This window comes from Corvus moneduloides, chromosome 2 (assembly GCF_009650955.1).
Source record: "Corvus moneduloides isolate bCorMon1 chromosome 2, bCorMon1.pri, whole genome shotgun sequence".
NCBI classification, from domain to species: Eukaryota; Metazoa; Chordata; class Aves; order Passeriformes; family Corvidae; genus Corvus; species Corvus moneduloides.
Genome location: NC_045477.1, coordinates 81924558 through 81943032, shown reverse-complemented (window position 1 = coordinate 81943032; position 18475 = coordinate 81924558). Strand labels below are relative to the sequence as shown.

Below are 18475 nucleotides of genomic sequence, written 5' to 3'. Positions count from 1 at the left end.
CCTACAAACCCAAACAAAAAAAACCAAACAAAAAAACCCCAAACCACCCAAAAAACTTAAATGTCATTAAAAAAACTCCTGAACCCTCCCCTCCATAAAATTTTATATGGTCTTAAGGAGTGAGAAGACTTCTGTGGTGGAGAAGCTGCATGGGTAGGGCTTTTAAGACTGGAGTCTAGACTTAATGAGCACATGCAAAGGAGTTGACTTCTCTGCTCCTCTTTCTCAGTACTTTTATCCACTTCCTTTAGAAATAGCCTGAAGTGCTCATTTGAGTCATCTACAGATGCAGGTACCCTATTCTTCATGAAATTAAATGCAATTAAAGTAAATCATAGACTTATGGAATTGTTTGGGTTGGAAGGGGCCTTAAAGATCATCTAGTTCCAACCCCCCTGCCCTGGGCAGGGACACCTTCCACTAGGCCAGGTTATTCAGAGGCCCATCCAACCCAGCCTTGAACACCTCCAGGAGTGGAGCATCCACAACTTGTCTGGGCAACCTGTGCCAGTGCCTCACCACCACCCTCACATTAGTGAATTTCTTCCTAATATCTCATCTAAACCAACCCTCCTTCAATATAAAGCACATTCTCCTTTGTCCTATCACTACAGGCTTTTGTAAAAAGTCCCTCTCCAGCTCTATCATCGGCCACTTATAGGTACTGGAAAGCTGCTCTAAAGTCTCCCCGGGGCCTTCTTTTCTCCAGGCTGAGCAATCCCAATTCTCCAAGCCTGTCAGAGGAGAGGTGGTTCAGCACTGTGACCCTACTCTGGACCCACTCAACAGGTGGGTCTTGTGCTGAAGACCCAAAGCTGGGAGCCACCTGCTAACTCTTGCAGTGTTCTTGTTTCTTAAAACTCTCCAGTGTGAAGTCCAAGACACTTTTGTATTTCAGTTGAGGGCAAACAAAAGTGTACTCTTACTTCAGTCCAATGAGAGAGGTGAATTAACATTCTCCTCTAGGAGCAAATTGTTCCTGGAAAAAGTCGTGTAAGATTGGTGCTACACAGTGGGAAGAGTTCCCCCTCAGGCTTGGTTGGCACAGAACCACTTCCATTTGAGAGATCTTCAGACTTGGGGGTTTGATTCACTTTTTGTGTGTCTGTTCTATCCTCTTAGTTTCTAATAGTCATAAGGTCCTGTCCAGTTAAGAAAAAAGCCATCTTTGGTCCAATACTGTTCTCACAAGTCAGTCTGCTTGTGTCTGTCCTGTCTATAAGGAGATATGTCAGAACCATAGCTAATTTGGAAGCGCAGTTTTAATCTTGAAGTCTCCTATACTAAATTCTACCAATTTGTTTTCTTTTTTTTTTTTCCCCTGTGACCTTAAGGAAGTCAGGTTTTCCCTGAAAACAGATACATGCCTACTAAGGTGGTGATGCCTTGAGAGGCAACCTAAAAACAGAGACTAGACAGGAGTAAGGGAATAAAGGTAGGTATTTATTTGAAAGGCCTTCAAAGGTACACCCTGGGGAGCCAGAGGCTATTGACAAGATGGACCCCAAGATGGATGACAGGTCATGAGTTCTTCATACTTTTATAGGTTTGGTTCATTTGCATATCAGCACAAATTCTCCAATTAAAGCTTCAGTTAATGATGTAACTTCCCCAAGCTTGCCCCCCTTTCAGAAGCTTTTGGCTTATACTTTTTGGGCATAGGATGGTCTGGGTGTCCTTGGAGAGCAGGCCTGGAGAGGCTTTGTTATGTCTACCTAGCACGAGAGAGCAGAAGTGAACAAGCTACAAGAAACTTCAGAGTTACACACTAGGCAGTACAGGATTTGAAAAATATGAAAGTTAAAACCTAGGGCATCAATAGTATGAAATTTATTGCATCACAAGTTGATACCTCATATATAGTACTATGCAAATATGTGACATGGACAAAATTTAATCTGCATTTTGTTTAGCTCTGCTGTGATTTTACACTTGTTTTGTTTTTTATTTGTCACAATGTAAGAGTGTCCAAACTAAGGTACTGTATCTTGTGTGTCAGATAATCTGTGTACTTGAGAAATAATGAGATATGCCATGTTTGTGTTAACAACTTTAGCCAAATTTTTATTCTGTGAAATAAAGCTTTTAAAAAATGCAGTGTGCAGAATCACTATGGATCCAATAGAGACGCTCACTGGGAGAATCCTTTAACTTTATACTGCTACTAAAAGAAAGGTTTTTTATTCCAGCTTCTTGAGTGGTACTACAAGACCTGTACATTGGTGTTACCTTTTTTCATCAATGCAACCTACTCATGATCGAGATCTCTTCTGTGGAGTATTTCAGCATCTCTGTCCTATCCAGGCTACTTAACTCTCTCCTTAGAAATAATGTTTAGAGAGTAATTTTACGTGCAATGCAAAATTTAAGATTGTATCATTCATACTGATTTACAGATACCTCTGCAAAGAGGGGTTGTTGTTCTCCCTGTTACAAAATAGGCTTCTTTCTTGCTTTACCAAAGAAAGTGAACATGAAAAGTTGCATAATATGTAGCACACTCATATCTGTGTCTTATGCATTTTCTTTTTTCATCTCTGTTTCCAACCAAGAATGTTCTCCTTATTGGTGGGACTGCAAATTACACATTTGCAGTGTTTGCCATAGAAGGAGTCTTCCTAACTGAGTTTTGTATGACTTTTTGTTTCATCTGAGCGTAGAGTGGATGGCAGGGAATTGCCAGGTGACTTGCATGCTGCATTCCATCTGCAATCAGGCTTTCACTTGAACTTGTGAATATGTTCTTCCAGGGAAGCACGTATCTGTTGGTCACTTATGAAACTTGGCAGCATTAAGATACGTATAGCTGCAACACTGAATCTTCCACTGACTTGTGAAATGTTAACCTTGAATACAGCTGCAAGGCAGGCTGCCAAGTGTGGGAGGGCAGTGCTGGAATATCTTGTACTAATACAGATGAGAGCAAGAAGTACTGGCTTTTAGTGTCCTTGTCATTCCGCTAAGGTGGGTCTGTATTTTCAGATGAGCTACTGCCTTAAAAATCCAGCCCGAACCAAAAACCAACCAACCAAAAATCCCAACGCCCAAAGCTCTAACAAAACAAAGCATCAACCCCCTCCAGTTATCAATCCTTCTCATTTTTTAATTACTTTTTGAGAGATTCTGTGAGTTGCCAGGAAATTTAAAGCCACAAAGGAGTAGAGAACAGGTGTAGGGTTTTAGTAAATAATATCAAATCCTTCTGTTTTCCAATATACAGGACATGCATACCTACAGTAATATTATTCCTCTGCTCTTGCTCCCCCCCCACCAGCTGCTCCAGGTTAAGGACAGTTCTTTCCCTAGAAAAGGTTACAGAGGCAAGTTTGATGGCTGTAATTACAGGTAGTAGGTTTAGTGATCTTGATGCAGACTTTAAGTAGGACTTGAAGCAAAAGAAGGGCCATTAAACCCAACTACTCAGATTTTAGGTTGTTCCTACAGGGAGGCTGGGTAGTCATCTTATCTTCCATTCTCATATGCTGCCTGTTCCCTTACCATCATTCACTTTTTATTATGTGATATTGTGCATTAGCTAAGTAAGTTCTTAAAGGAAAAAGTGATTTGAAAGAATAAGAGTCCATGTGAGGAACTTGTCCTTTGGGCAGCAAATTGGCTGGATGAATCACTGGGGTATGCCAGAAATACTGAGAACTTTGTAATCCTGAGAACCTAGGTAATTTTGTAATTACTTAGGCTGTTCCTTAGGAGTATATGATGCAAGAAGGGAGCCAAATATTTGGCTGTTGGAAGTGGTGTGAAAACTACTGTTTTTAAAAGTACCATGTGAAGTCCTTCAAGCCACCATGTTTGTAAAAAGATGAATTGCATTGTTTCCATAATAATGTGAATTATTTTGCAGATAGGTCTCTAGCTAGTAATTTGCCACCATTTTGGGAATCGTGTTGGAAATACAGTCAACTTTTGTACAGAGACATTTTTTGTGTGTTTTCCTGGATTTTCTGTTGATCTTTATTGAGGTAACTGATTGATGCAACAAATTGAGTACTTTTTTGTTAGTCTTTTTTTTTTTTTTTTTTAATTGCAGTTAAGGAGGTTAAAACTACAGGTCATGTAACAAGATGATAATTTTCATCATGTCTTAAAGTTCTGGTGTTCATCTTTCACTTTCTGAATCTTAATGTGTTATTGGTAAATTGTTTCAATACACTATTAAAGTAGCTTAAGTCTTTTGACTGTGTGATGCCTGGATAAGCAGTATCTCTTGGGATTTTGTTTGTTTGGTTTGCTTTGATATTTTTGCCGTGGTTTTTTGTTTGTTTGTTTTTCCCCCTAAGTATTTTTAAATTAATTAAATTCTTGAGGTAATCACTTAAGTCCTCAGCAGAAAATAAATGTTGGAAGTACGCATCAATTTGGCAGTTAAGGTCTATTTCATGCAGGATCCAGTTCCAGAGGTACTGCCTTACTCTTCTGTTTTTGTTAAATAAAAGAACCTCTTCTAATGGTATAGCCATGTTAATGAAATGCAAGCTAGAAATTACATTTGTTATTCAGTAAGGAAAAATAGCTATATCTTTAAACTGATGTTATAAAAATGTTAGCCTGTTGGCTTTCTTTTGTTCCTCATCATGTTTAGAGAAGAATAGGAAGAATGGCAAGGAAAGAAAATCACATTTATACTATGAATTAAATATGAATATGAATTAAAGTAGTCCAGATGCATTCAAGAGAAGTACCTGACCAGGATAAAATAATGTTGCCATTTAGAAGAAGAATCCTTTGTTAAATTAAGGAGAAGAAATACTATTTAAAACATATATAATTTCTAAGTCTTTATTAGTGTGTTCACAAATGCCTTTTGCATAATAAGGTTGTGCATTTCTGGTTGCAGTTAAGTATAATTGCAGACCATCTCAATGAAACAAATTCCTGTTTGGCAGCTGCATCCTCAAGTAATGGTGTAATTTAGTCTAAGCTGTTCTGTGCTTCCGTTCTCTGAAAACAAAAGGGGCTGGTGCAAAATAAAAAGTGTAACTAAATGTTCTTGAACTATTGTCTACCTTGCTTTACACAGGAAGATCTGTTTTGTAAATTTGACTAAACTGCTGATTTCCTTCTTAACTCTTAATGAAGCTTCATAAAGTACTGTTCTCTGAAGTTTGGTGTCTCAGTATGAGAGAGGCAGCTTAAAAAGTACATAGATTGAACTTGTATTTCCTGGAGAAAAAGACAGAAATATAATAAATCATTATTGTCTGAACTAAAATGTTATTATTTCTTTCTGTCCACTCTTTAGAAATGTACTTGCATTGTGGATGGGATGGGCAAACTCAGGCTCAATTTCAGGAGTGCAGGCTGAAATAGCATGTTGTGCAAGTATGAGAGTGGAGAGAAGGGGATATCAACATCTTACGTTAGGTTTGAAGAATAAGAAACCTTGCCTGAAGTTGTGCCTTCTTAAAAATACTGGCAATAGAGGAGGATATTTGTGCTTCTCCACAACTTCATCTGCTTTCTGCAGTTTAAGGTGACTTTCTCTTCTATTAGAGAACAGATAAAAGTTCATGCCAAGTTAAATTTAGGATGTGAGTTATATTGAAGTGAGATAACTAACTGTCCTGAGAGAATTGAGAGTTGAATGAAGGTGGTGGCTTACTTTCCACAGCTGTCTGGTTCCTTACTGGACAGAGTGTTTAAAATAGGGATGTGCTTCTCTGGGGAGTTGAATTTTCTCTCAGATGTATTTTTGGTTGGTAAGTACAGCTACTGAGGTTGCAACTCATTAGTGTTAAAAAGAAACAAAGGGAAAACCAAAATATTCCTCTCAAAACCTGGAAAAAACTGCTCATCACAGTTCACTTTTTTTTTCATGGGGAATCTAGCATATGCTAAAACTACTGGGTGGGGAAGTTGGAGTAGTCAAACCTTAAAAATTCCAAAAATGTCAGGTAGGATGCATACAAAATTGCTTTGCAATTGCACAGAAATGATTCCAAAAAAATTGCTGCTTCTTATTTTACCACTGTATGTGTGTGCTGAACAGTGTCTGTAAGCAGTGGTATAGTAAGGGAGTAGTTGGGTCAAAAAAGCAAAGTTGAAGCATGACTTGAGTTTGTGTTGTAATTAAGGACAGGAATCAAGATAGCAACTGCTGAGCACTGTTATAGCCTAGATATCTGGAGGCCAAGAGACACTTGTGCAAAGCGTTCATAAGACAAGGGAGACATCCTGCAGGGTTCTGTACTAGCCAAAGGCAGTGAGTGATGGCTGGATGGTCTTCGTGGCTGCAGGACCGAGGTTCCCTCAAGTGTCTTCTCTTAAAATGTGTGAAGATTTTGTTGCATTGTCTTCTCTGTGATTTTGGATGCTGATCAGTGATGGATGCCTACAGTGTTGAAGGGTTGTGAGGAGTGAGTAATGAGCACAAATAATGTGCAATACAGCAGTGAGCTAACTGGCTGAAGAGAGCGAAGAGGCAGAGGGGTACTGGTAGTTGAAGAGTTAAGTGCCAAAGGGTTAAAGGTATTAAGGTGGTTTTTGAATTTTATTTCAAGTTAGCATCTTTGTAGACTATGTAAGATTTTTACTGTGAAGGCAATTTGGTGTTAAGTGAAACTTTTAATATGGATTTAGCACTAAGATAAAAAGGTCATGCCCACCCTACACCCAAAAAGGAGCAATGTATCAGTTCAGGGCATTGATCATGGAGAATGTCCTTGGTTATTGGCTGGTTGTTAATAGCACCCGAGTAAGTGACATTAATGCAAAAATATTTAAGAACCACAATACTTAGGGTTTTATACTTCTCAAGAGACACAGTTGTCAATAAGTGACTAATTATTACATTAAAAATATTTTTAAATTATTAAAGCCTTGATTTTCTACATGCTGTAAAAGGCTCAGCCTGTTTTACATGGTAATTTTAGATATGTACATTCTCTTTTGTGTTTGACTCACGACCTTAAGGCATTAGAATGGATCCACCTTTTTTTTTCCCTTTTCCCTCCCCAGAGGAATACAGCATGCTTAGGGGCTGGCCTTTGTCTGTCATGCATTCCCACCATAACAGATTTAGCAAACTGCAGCTGAGAAGTTAGACTAGTTTGTACTTTGTGCTGCTTGTGCCAGGGAAAAAGCTTTTGTTTTCACTGGATCACTGGCATGTCGATTACTTTGATGCCAAAAAGCATACAGTTTTGCTGCTGTCTGTATTTTCAATGAAAGAATGCAGGCAAGAACAAACAGAAATCCTAAGAAAGAGCTTACTGTAGAATCTCCGCAGAAGGGCAAGGATGCAGGTCCTTGTGAAGTGGAAGCAGAGAGTCCTGTGGTTGTGCTGGTAAGAGTTCTTTAAACAAGCTGTCTCTTCCCTTTAATAATTCCAGTTCTCTCTGTCAATGAAAAACTGCTTAATCTGATGCTGATGAAAAGTTCCAGCATTCTTACTTGTGAATAATTTGCATTTAGGATTTAGGTTTGGTTCTTTGTGTGTTGTCTGCCTTTTTAATTGATTTTTGTTGTTCTGGTTTACCAGATCTTTGGTTCTCTTTGAGTATGACTTTGGAATTTGGCTTTCAGACTAGCTGCTTTTCAGTCTCTTCTATGTAGCATAGTTGTACAGCTCTTTGAACCTAGCATGAAAACTACATATGCTTCAAAATACTTTCTAGCACCTCTAGTTTTTAATTGCCCAGCATATCTTCCAATTAATATATATTTGAACTCCCTAAAGTGTGTGTGTGACAGTTAAATTTTACTTAAATGATCAAAGAACTATCTAAATAATTAATGAGTACTTCTGTTAAAGTATCTATGTATCTGTTAAAGGACCTATTTTTTCAATTCTTTCAGTGCACATTATTTAGGAATTTAAAGTTTTAAAATAGCTTCCAGTGAAGGAAAAGGGAATTTTCTGTATGTGGGGGAAATAATCAAATAAGAACTATTTTGTCTGAAACACTGCTAGACATTTAGTTCTGTTGGAACTTTAGTAGTACAGCAAGAAAACATAGTAAGTGAGCTGTAATGAATCCACCAACTCTCTTCAGAGGAGGATTGTTAAACTAGTACTTATATAGCAGTAGAAAGAAGTACTTTGATAGTTCTTACTAAAATTTCAACTCTATTTAGTATTATTTCATGCTTAATTGCTGCTGCTGTTGGTCCTCTTTATTTGTGTGGCTGTAGTTGAAGTTAGTGGGGCAATCCTCAAATTATAGTGTCCCCTCTCCCTCTTACTTGAGCTTCACACTGTGCATTTAAGAATTGAACTAAAACATGCTGGCCATCTGTGTTTAGTAATACTCATCTGTAACTTTTTGGGAATTGTTACTGTATATAACTGAAAGCTTACACGTGTGCTAGTAAGACAAACTTTTTTTTAGTTTTATTCTATTCAGAGAGTTGTTAGTAAAACATGGGGTTTTTTTGGATGGGTGTGTTCTGATTTCTGGTCCAGATTTTCATCAGTACAATATGAGCTAATCTTGTGTGTGCTTTCCTGCCTTTGGACTGTTTAACTTTATTTAGAATTGTTTTTATTCCCCCATGAATGCTCAGAGAGGATATTAGTATTTCTGCAGATACTTAGGGTACTGCAGCTAATCAGCAAGGCACATGTACTTACTTAAGAAGAAAAAAAGTATAAAACAATACTGTGTTTACTTATCACCATTTATGAAGTACCTCCTTGTAATTTTTCAAATACTATTTAATTTAATGTTTGTGAAATAATATACCTCCAGTGTTTGCTCTCCTTTTTTCATTTTTAGATGAAGTGCATGCATTCAACACAAAGGTCAATATTTAAAGGGAAGAACATTTAGGTTTTACAAAGGTCACATAAAAATGTCTTCAGTATCATTTCAGTTGCTATTTTGGTATTAATCTGTTTATATATATGTATATACACACAAAAGTGTATATATAGCATAATTACAGATCCCTTTTGTCTAGTTATTGAGGAAAGCTAGATGAAGTGGTGCAAGTAACCTGCAGCAAGTATGCTGCCAAGCAGAAAGCAAAAAGTAAGGCATTATGTTTCATTTCACATTGACATTTGGGTCCATTTTTATTTCACTGGGCTGTGATGTTGCACTACATTTTTACTGGCACAGTGAAGGTAGGTATCCTGTCATTGGTGAAGAGTACAGTATGGTAATAACTAAGACTGACAAAGTTGCTAGTTGCTGTAATGAATTCTAAACAGCAGAATTTCTTGTTTCTTGGGTTAAAAACCTGGGAATTGCATTAGATAGCAATCCTCAAAAGCATGTGGAACAGTAGGCTTCTGGTTTACTCTAGTAATACCTCTCATCGACTGTTGTCTAAAACATTCTTTCAGGTGTGGATGTATTCCTTTTGTGCAATTAGGATGTGATTTGCCTAGCACTCAATAAGTATTCTTTATAAAGATCAGATAGAATCAGCTGTCAGGAAGCAACAGGTTTTTTGTCATATTCATTTATGTCGTATTCATTTAATTATTTTAAATGTAGTTCACTGAGAGTCTTTCGGAGTATTGAGGGGACTAGGTATTTATAACTGGAAGCATCCCATATGTTATTGAAACAATGTTATTTGATTGAATGCTGTGCCTGAATTAACTTTTCCTGGTTAGGTGGGTAAGTTTACAGAAAGAGTTATCTGCTGCTTTCAGTGCCAGTATGTCAATATGTGTGCTGTCTTGTGTCCCTGTGATTTGAATTAGATTGTGTCATAACTTTGCTCTTGAGGTTAAAAGCAAGAAGAGCCCATGGAAAAAGCATTTAGATTTTCCAGGTGGTGCCTCGAAACCCTGCTTGAGATGAAGTGCTGTTGTGCTAGCTGTTGTAGAAGTTACTGGATGAGTATGCCTGCTGTCCAGCTGCATTTTGATAGTCAGAGGTAGTAACTGCGTATCAAAATAGATGATGTTTCTGGGAAGTTGGATCATTTGGAGTTCATCTTTCTGCTTGGAAACTTGCTGTCAGTATAAAATGCAATAGTTAAAAGTGAGCTCTAGGATACATATAATTTCTTGAATTAATTTTTAAAACCTCGACCTGGGCAATTTATTTTATGTTTATTGTGGGACAGTAAGATACAGGGAGCTGTTACCCATGTTTAGTATTAAATAATCTTATTGTATGTCCACAGTGGCTTGCCTCAGGCCACTATTAAGAAATACATAACACCTATTCATCTGTTTGTATCCTGCTTCCTGCTAGTGCCTGTAGCTCCATTTTACTCCTTATGGGAACTTGTTAATTTGCAGGTGTATATGCCAAACATGTTTTTATAAGGTAAATAATGTTTTGTAGCAGGAGGCTAACAACATTCAGTGCGCTTAGCCTTACCATCTTTTGTTTTCTGAGAAGAGAATTGGACAATAACAGTTATCTCAATTTAAGCATGCAAGAGAAACATGTACTGTGGGTTTTTTTCTGTAGTATGTAGTGTAGGCAATCACTGAACTCTTAGCTTAAAATTTATTTTATCTGATGAATTTTGATGCTGCTTGTCCTAATATATAAAATGTATTCTGACAGATTAAAATGCTTACCGTGTGGGTGTCATGACTGCTGTTTTGAAATACTTCTTATTTCTGATAAGTTTCCATGCTTTTCATACTCAGGCAAAACCCAAAGTGGTATGGCAGATAATTTGCTCTTTTATCTTTCAACAAATATAGCATTGGTTGGCTCGAGACCAGGAGCCCATGAAACCCTATGCTCTTAGCATTTTCCTAGATTACAGAAATAAAAATGTTGTTGGCTGCAAATTAATAGGAAAAATTAAGCCTTATTGGAAAGACTGAGTTTTAGTGCCTATAAACTTGATGTTGCAGTTTTAACTGGGCTGAGTTTTATCTGTGTCAGCTGGTTCATAAATCCTATTTAACAATCCTGTAACTACCCAACATATTTATATTACATGAAATACTAGACCAGATTTTTTTTTTTAATGTAGAAGAGCCTGAGAGAGAATCTGCTTCCTTGCACTGTTTTATGTCTGGCTAAATGCCAGTATCAGTGTGTTGTTTATTGTTTTCTTTTTTCATATCTGGTCCAAACTGATAAAACATCCTCTTCCTTTTGAATCTGACAAATGACTAAGAAAGAAATGAGTAACATTTAGGAGGAACCTGAGGGAGCACATTCTTCATTAATTTTTACATAAATGATATTTCTGCAAATCAAGTACCTCACTGATTAAATAGGAGAGGTCTGTATTCAAGACCTCAGCTACAGTGAGCTTTAGATTCTTTAAAAGCTTTTCTTGAGGAAGGATTTTTTTTTTCAACCTTGTGTTTACAGCAAGCAAACAAAATATAAGCAAAGCTCATATTCTTCTGAGATTCCTTTTCACAAATTTTATAGTTGTGGTGAACCATTTTTGTGACTGCAAGGAGAGAGAGGCATTTGCAATTAATTGGATTTTTTTAAAGCTGCATCTTTAGGTTTTGAGTTAGCTGTGCTAGACAAGTGTGTGTGTGTGTGTGTGTGTGTTTGCATGCCCATGAAATAACTTTAGTTACATTTATACTCTAAAAGTAATCCTTTTCCTCTGATTTTGCTGGTAAAATGAGAGAAGCCAGAACTAGCTTTCTTCCAGTCTTTGCCTATCACCTTCCCAAGAGAATTAACAGGAGGATAGATGTAGCTCTTCAGCACCAGGGAGAAGTGGATGAGAATGCTGATCATGTGCAGCACTGTGTAAAAGTCCATTACCCATTTGTGATGACAGCTTTCCCTTGCTATCAGGCTGTGGAATTGGGGCTGTGTGTCTATCCACTTGCTAGTTCAGATAGTAGATGTCCTGGTATGTGCGCTTTTTGACAGTATTGATCATGCGTATGTTTATTCTTTCCTTCAAAAAGCTCCCCAGATTGCCACAAGTGGTCACACTGCCATCTGATCAGTATTTCAGACACAATCTGACTGGAAGGTCCTTGGTTGGAAGGAACTCTCTGAAGCCAGGTCACCTCCTAATCTGTCACAACAGCTCTGGCTCTGTTGCTGGTCTTAGTGTGAGAAGGCTCAGAAACGTGCCATGAGAGAGGGGACGGGTCCTTCTAGTGTCAGCCCTGCTTTTAATTAGTTTAAGCCAATTGTGAAGCCAAATCTTTTAAGCTAACTGAAGAGACTGATTGTATATGCAAATCAAATGGTCCTTCTCTGCTGGTCATTTTTTAGGCACAGTTTAATTTGCAGTATTTATTTTTGTTTCTCCTAGAGGTCAGTCATCCTGCACTACTCTCAAACCAACCTGTCACCGTAGCATGTTGTGTATAATTCCTTCTTGAGAAGGAATGGGAAAGGCAAACTTGACCAAAAGGAGTGACTGGGCCATATTACTCTGGTAGTCTCCAGACCTTGGTTTAACTTAAGAAAGAGTATATTGCATAAGAGCTCAAACTCAGTGGTTGGCAGGTGGGCATCTTGCTTGCCTGGATAAGTAGAGAGAGACCTGTTACAGTGAAAGTGAGAGAAAGGTGAGCAAAGAGTATTTTGTTTTCTGACTGATGTGTTACCTTGTACTTCATTTATAGACCAGAGTTTGAAGTGTTCTTTGTATTCTGTTATCTCTGTGCTTAAGGAAGAAAATTTGTAATGGACCATTATTGCCTTAGTGAAGAGTTGGAGAGGGTAGGTGAAGTTACTGTAATTTGTTTGGAATCAGAACTGGTTATGACAATCTGTTAGAGGGGGGCTGCTCAACCTGAAATTTTGTGAAGGGGTAATTTTGTAGTGTCAATATGTAGGAAATGTTTCAAATACTTGGGTGAAGTAGGTGCTTGGTTGGAGCACACCATTTCATTAGCTTGGGATTCACTGCAGCAGTCTGAACACTCAAATGCAAACTTGCAACCACAATATTTTGTATAATTAGTACATTAGAGAAAATGTAATCTTTTCTTAGGTTGTGTTTGCCTGCTTCTCTTGTGCTTTTCTGAGCTAAATTGCCCAACCATTTCAGCTACAGATGGGTGCATGAGCATAAACCTAAGCCTTTTCTGACGGACACTGATGTTAGTTCTTGGCTTTGTGCTAACTCCTGTTCATGAATGACAGGAGAAGATGACGCAGGGGCTGGGGTTCAGGTGATTAGCTCTCAAAATGTGTCAGAGTACAATATGGAGTGAACTGAACAGCCCTTCTCTGTCTTGTCTGAGGAGAAAGATGTCAAACACAACATAATAATTTTCCATCATGACTCCTAGAAGTACTGGTCTGTGCTGAGTATGTTGTTATATAGCTGATGAACTTTTAGTAAATCTTTCCCATGTGATTGTAAATGGTGGCTATTTTTCTTGACAAAGCTACATTTTGTTAATCATTTTTGGTAGATTTATTTTCCAGACTTTGCTTTTTTTGCCTCTGCAGCTGTTATGCTTTGTTATGTTGTCACATTCTTCTTACCAGTAAAACTACTGTGTGGTACATGTTAGGGAATCTCAAATAACTTTTGAGTAGCCTGTGAACTAAGTCTGAAAACTTTCTCTGACCAAAGCTTTCCTAATTCCTTGAAAAAAAAATTATTTGATTCACTTTTGGATGAAGAAAACACCTGTAGAGTTTCTCAGGAATATTGTTAATATACTAGTGATTGATATCAGTAATTGATAGAGATATTTGTTCTGTATAGTACAACTAGAATTTGGAAGATTATTGTCATGAGTTACGCAAAACAATATATAAAGCTTGTCTTGTCAGTTTACCTATAATGATGACAGAAGCTGGTCTTCTGCTACAATTATTTTTAATACATCTTTAATATATCATACTTGCAAATTAGTACCACTGATCTTGAGAAAGTGTAATTTGTAAAGTCTCTTGTAAAAAATTATAATTTTATGTCTGGTACTGTGATGCTCAATTTTAGTTGCAGAAAGTTCAAGCTGGATTGTAACCCCATCATTGCATTAATTTGCACACTCCATGGCAGAGCTGCCTCATTCAGAGCTCTGTCTAAACCTGCTTTGCCATCTGACCACTTAACAGAGTGCCTGGCAGGGTGAAGGCTTTTCTCTGTCTGATTGTGCACAGGCAGCTGTAATGCCTCATCTGCGGAAAGGGGTTTTAATGTGGAATCAATGCACAGTTACTGAGCAAAGCTACTTGTGCAATTAAGAGGGAAGTAGATGGCCTATGGGAATTTTGAAAAAAATATAAAGAAGGAGGAATGTCAATTAGCCTGCCCCTGCTGCTGGTTACTGCTGAATTAAAACAAAGCTCTATATTTGAGCTAAGGTTCATTCCTGTTAAACCCAGATCAGAGCTTTCTAGGCTGTATCAAGCAAAGGCAACCATCAACATAAGAGACTAGTAATTTCTTTATAATTTTTTTGCAGTGAGAACACATATGTGAGTAAGCTAATAAGCTCTGAGTTACTGTGTTTTGTGCAATAGTTCTGAGGCAATCAGCATGCTTGTCTCTCTAATTGTCACTTGCACTTCCCCATATGGTACAATATGTCAAAGTCTGCATTTTGAATACTGTATGTTTTCGATGTAGATGCAATATCATTCCTCCGGTCTTTTTTAAAGAGTAACTTCTAAAATAAGTCAACAACTGTAATTGTTCCTCAGTATACCTGCATTTATTTTCATTTTTTCTTTTTTCCCCTAGGCAAAACCGAAGCTCATAGAACCAATAGACTATGAAAATGTCATAGTTCAGAGGAAAACACAGATTTTGAATGATCCTCTACGTGAGATGCTACTGTTCCCTTATGATGATTTTCAGGTAATTTATTCCACCCTGGTTTTTTGTTGTGGGTTTTTTTCGGTTTTTTTGGGGTTTTTTTTTGCTGCAGATTTTTAGCAGTATTAGTCGTGAGGTGATAACTTCCTATTTCTTTGTTTCTTAACTCTCTTTAGCTTCAAAAATCCCCACGGAGTCTTTGCCCGGAGTCCCATTACCCTGCTCGATTTATTCTTTTAGGTACAGAAGAAATAGCACAATTTCCTCATCTGTCCAGATTGTAATATCTGCAAGTCAGCAGTTTTACTGCCTTTTGAAGTAGATGATCAGTCACTTTTAGATATTCCCCTCCCTTTCCGATGTGGGAAATTATGTGATGTTGGTTTAAAAAAAGCATCTGCTTTCTTAATTCTTAAACTGATTTTTTTTCCCCCCCATTCTTAGTAGTGAAGGACATGAACATGTTCAAATGCAGTCTGCTACTCTTAGCTGCATGTTCCCAGCCAAAACTGTGTTCTGGCAAAATACCCGTTACATAACAGTTTTGACTCCATTAAGCCAGACTTAACCAAACTTCGTGATAATATTGTTATACTTTTAAAAATGACCATGTTTGTCTAAATAAGTAGTTTACTTAAATACACTTAAAAAAAATATTTTTCTTGTATATCTAGTTAGGAAAACTACCAAGTATCTTAGAGACTGGAGTTGGAGTAAATAGTGAGGATGGTCTCTTGTCCGCATGCCCGTACCTGCAATCAAAATGTCTGTATTTGAAAAGTGTGTAGACATCTGAACAGTCTGTAAATTAATTTTAGTCAGCCAACTAGCTGAAGCTGAGTTTGTTTACCATGGAGAAAGTTGATGATGAGTTGGTGTATTTCTACAGAGGGATATCTAAAGTCCTATAAATTACTCATTGAATTTTTAATGAATTCTCTCTAGCCTATTAAAGCATTTACCTGAATGCAGCTGGACTCTGTTTTTAAGTACAGTCTGAAGGCTTCTTTTTCACTGATTCTTAGATGAATAACTCTACTTGTAGTCTTCCCACTCTGAGCTAAAAAATTAGGGTTTTGGGAAGGTACAGTTATTTAGAGAGTAATTTGGGCTTCATGTGTTCTCAGCCACATGTGAAAGTTTATAGGATGGAAGTAAGACTTCTTGAAAAGGAAGTTGTACTGATACAAGTTTTCAAATACTGAATCACTCAGGATGATACCCTACACCAGGTGTTGGCTTTGGGACTGAAAAGCACGAATAGGCTATGCCACCAAAATCCCCTTCTGTAGTGTGTCTCTTCAGTATCGCTGGTCAAGAGGAATCCATGTTACTTCTGCTAAGTGTGCTCTTACCTGATTGACTAGTTCACTTATCAGGGTCATTCCGGTGAACAGCTCTGAATTATCAATGGAGAAGAAACAAACCTATTAAGAGTATCCTCAGGCATTTTGTCTGAGCAGTCTGGGGTATGTCTGAAGTGTTTAACTGCTATTTCTAGTGACCTTCTGCAATTCTTATCCTCAGGCCTGTATGAATGAAGCTAGTCCATAGTTCTCAGTCTCATCCTTCAAAAGGAGTGGCTGAATTTTGTCATAAATTGTAATGTCTTTTGTCATCCTTTGTTTGGATTCTGTGATCAGATTTTCATCAAGGCAGTCATTAAAGTGTGTGTTACATCAGAAGACTTCCTTCAAGTAGTCACAATTTTGGAACATAGTCAGTTTTTCTGTTTCTTTATCCCTCATCAATATAATATCTGAACAACTTTTCTGGGTTTTCTCTATAGAGTTTTTGGTAAGAGTCTCATTTTATACGTGATTTAGATGAAGACTGGTTTGTACTATCAAACTGCATTGTCAAACTTTTATTTTCTTGGAAGACTTGCTGGCACAAACTTAATCCAAATATTTTTACTGTACACATGACTCTTCAGTACTACTTTGATCTATCTAGCTTGTTTTCAACAACACAAAGCATTTAAATGTGTCATTCAATGTATTAAGAAAATATTCCCAAGTCAGAGAACAGAAAACCCTTATTATTTTTATTTTTAAGTTAAACCTTTTAACCCTGTTCAGTTTTCCATAGCCATATTTACAGGTTTGAAATCATGAGTCATTATATAGTTGCCAGTATCATTTGAATCATGGCATATTTTCTATGTTTGTCATTCAGCTTCGCATATATTTTTTTAATTCTTCTTTCTTAACTTGCGGCTGTCACTCAGTGTGTGGGCAGCTCTTGGGTAAGCTGTGGCTCAAGTGTTTGATGCTGGCTTCATCTCCCTCAAGATGAATTTAAAATAGTGAGCTAGAGCATTCAGAACTACCTGTAAACGTACTTAGAACTGTTTATAGGTGGAAACGCCTACCATTGTCTAGAAACCTGTTCAAGCTATTTCTTTTTAGAGCATTCAGTTTTTATCTTTCAAAGTTCTTCCTCACACTTAAGTTAAATTGATTACAATCTAGAAAGGCCTTGCCTGGAAAGGAAGCCCAGCAGTGTTAATTTATAATGACATTAAGAGTAAGGCTATTTTGTTCAGCGTGGCCCTAGAACTAACACTTAAAATGGCATACAAAATACTTAGCTTTCAGTACTAGATATCACTTCTATAATTCTTGGAAAATTACAGAAGCAGCATATTTTCAAAGAAGCACCACTAATGATACCACCTTTGAATTTCTGTTAAGGTTTAAATTATTTAGAGAGAAATTGGAAAGAAATATTTGTGCTTGATTTGGATTTTTTTTTTCAGGTAGTGCAGTTAGATAACTGAAATTTAATTTAATAGATGTGAGAAGCTAGATATTAAAGGAGAACTGATATGAATTTTTAGTCCCTATCAGAAATTAAAACTTGCACAGCAACTGGCATTTTTGGATGGCATATAGCTTTCTTCTCCTCTTCCTCCTGATGAAAATTATTTGTCTAGTGAGGGAAAGGGGACAAAAAACAACAGTAATTCACCTTTTTCTGTTCAGAAATGACTGTTCTCTAAGCATGCTGTCAGAAGTAGCTCTAAGCTCAAACAACTACCAAAGAAACATTTGAGCAAGGATGGAGCAGAAAATGCTCCAGTCTTGGAAAACTTTGAAGTTTGAAGGATTGTTCTTCAGCCAGCTATCTGCTTACAGGAACCTTTCCAGATTTCCACTTAACTGCATTTGCCATTGTCCCAATTGTGGTTAGCTGAGGTTATGAAACATGGTTTCTCTCTTTTTATATATGTTTGGGAGCAGTTCATTTACTTTTCAGAAGAACATGATTTCTGTTCTGCTTTGTGCAGAGCTTCAAATAAAAAAAGAATAGATTTGTAGTTTTTTCTTTCAAGTTTTTTTTTCTTCATGATATTACATCTAAATAATAGCAAGATTTGCTTTTCTGTAATTACCAGAAGAGCTCTTAATCAGCAATTTCATCTCCATATATTGGGTCTTTTTCAATTTACCATTTGAAGATTTTTCAGCTGCTTTTCACAAGCTCAAGCTCTGAGTTTTCCACACTGAATTCAGTTATCAGGTTACTCCCTACTTTGTTCTCAACAAATTTGTAGGGGCAGTCATGTTGTGTTTGGAGACATTGTTTTGCTGTTGGCATCACTGAATTTCTGAGTAAGTGGGGTATCTAAACTTGCAGTACCTTCAAGCTTTGTAGCCTGTTCATTTCTAGCTGCACTTTTGTCCTCGTTTTCATTATGGTGCCTATATAATGTGTTTGTAAATTACGGTGATAGAACAACCACTTTTCTGCTGCCCATTGGAAGATCTCTATTAATGTTCTTGCTACTCACAGTCACAATGCTGCTAGTTCTTCGAGG

General features: G+C 37.3%; 1 protein-coding gene across 21 annotated transcripts in view; it reads left to right on the top strand.

The window, feature by feature from the left end:
* The window catches only part of DOCK9 (dedicator of cytokinesis 9), a 116852-nt gene that overhangs the window by 24993 nt on the left and 73384 nt on the right, over positions 1 to 18475 (top strand). For 15 of the 21 annotated variants that reach the window (XM_032100112.1, XM_032100108.1, XM_032100105.1 and 12 more), the window contains exon 2: positions 14578 to 14694. In XM_032100112.1, coding sequence (XP_031956003.1) covers positions 14578 to 14694 — 117 coding nt within the window. Of the gene's footprint in view, positions 1 to 7035; positions 7304 to 14577; positions 14695 to 18475 lie in introns of those variants that run through there. The other 6 variants (XM_032100111.1, XM_032100109.1, XM_032100107.1 and 3 more) reach the window with 1 other exon arrangement.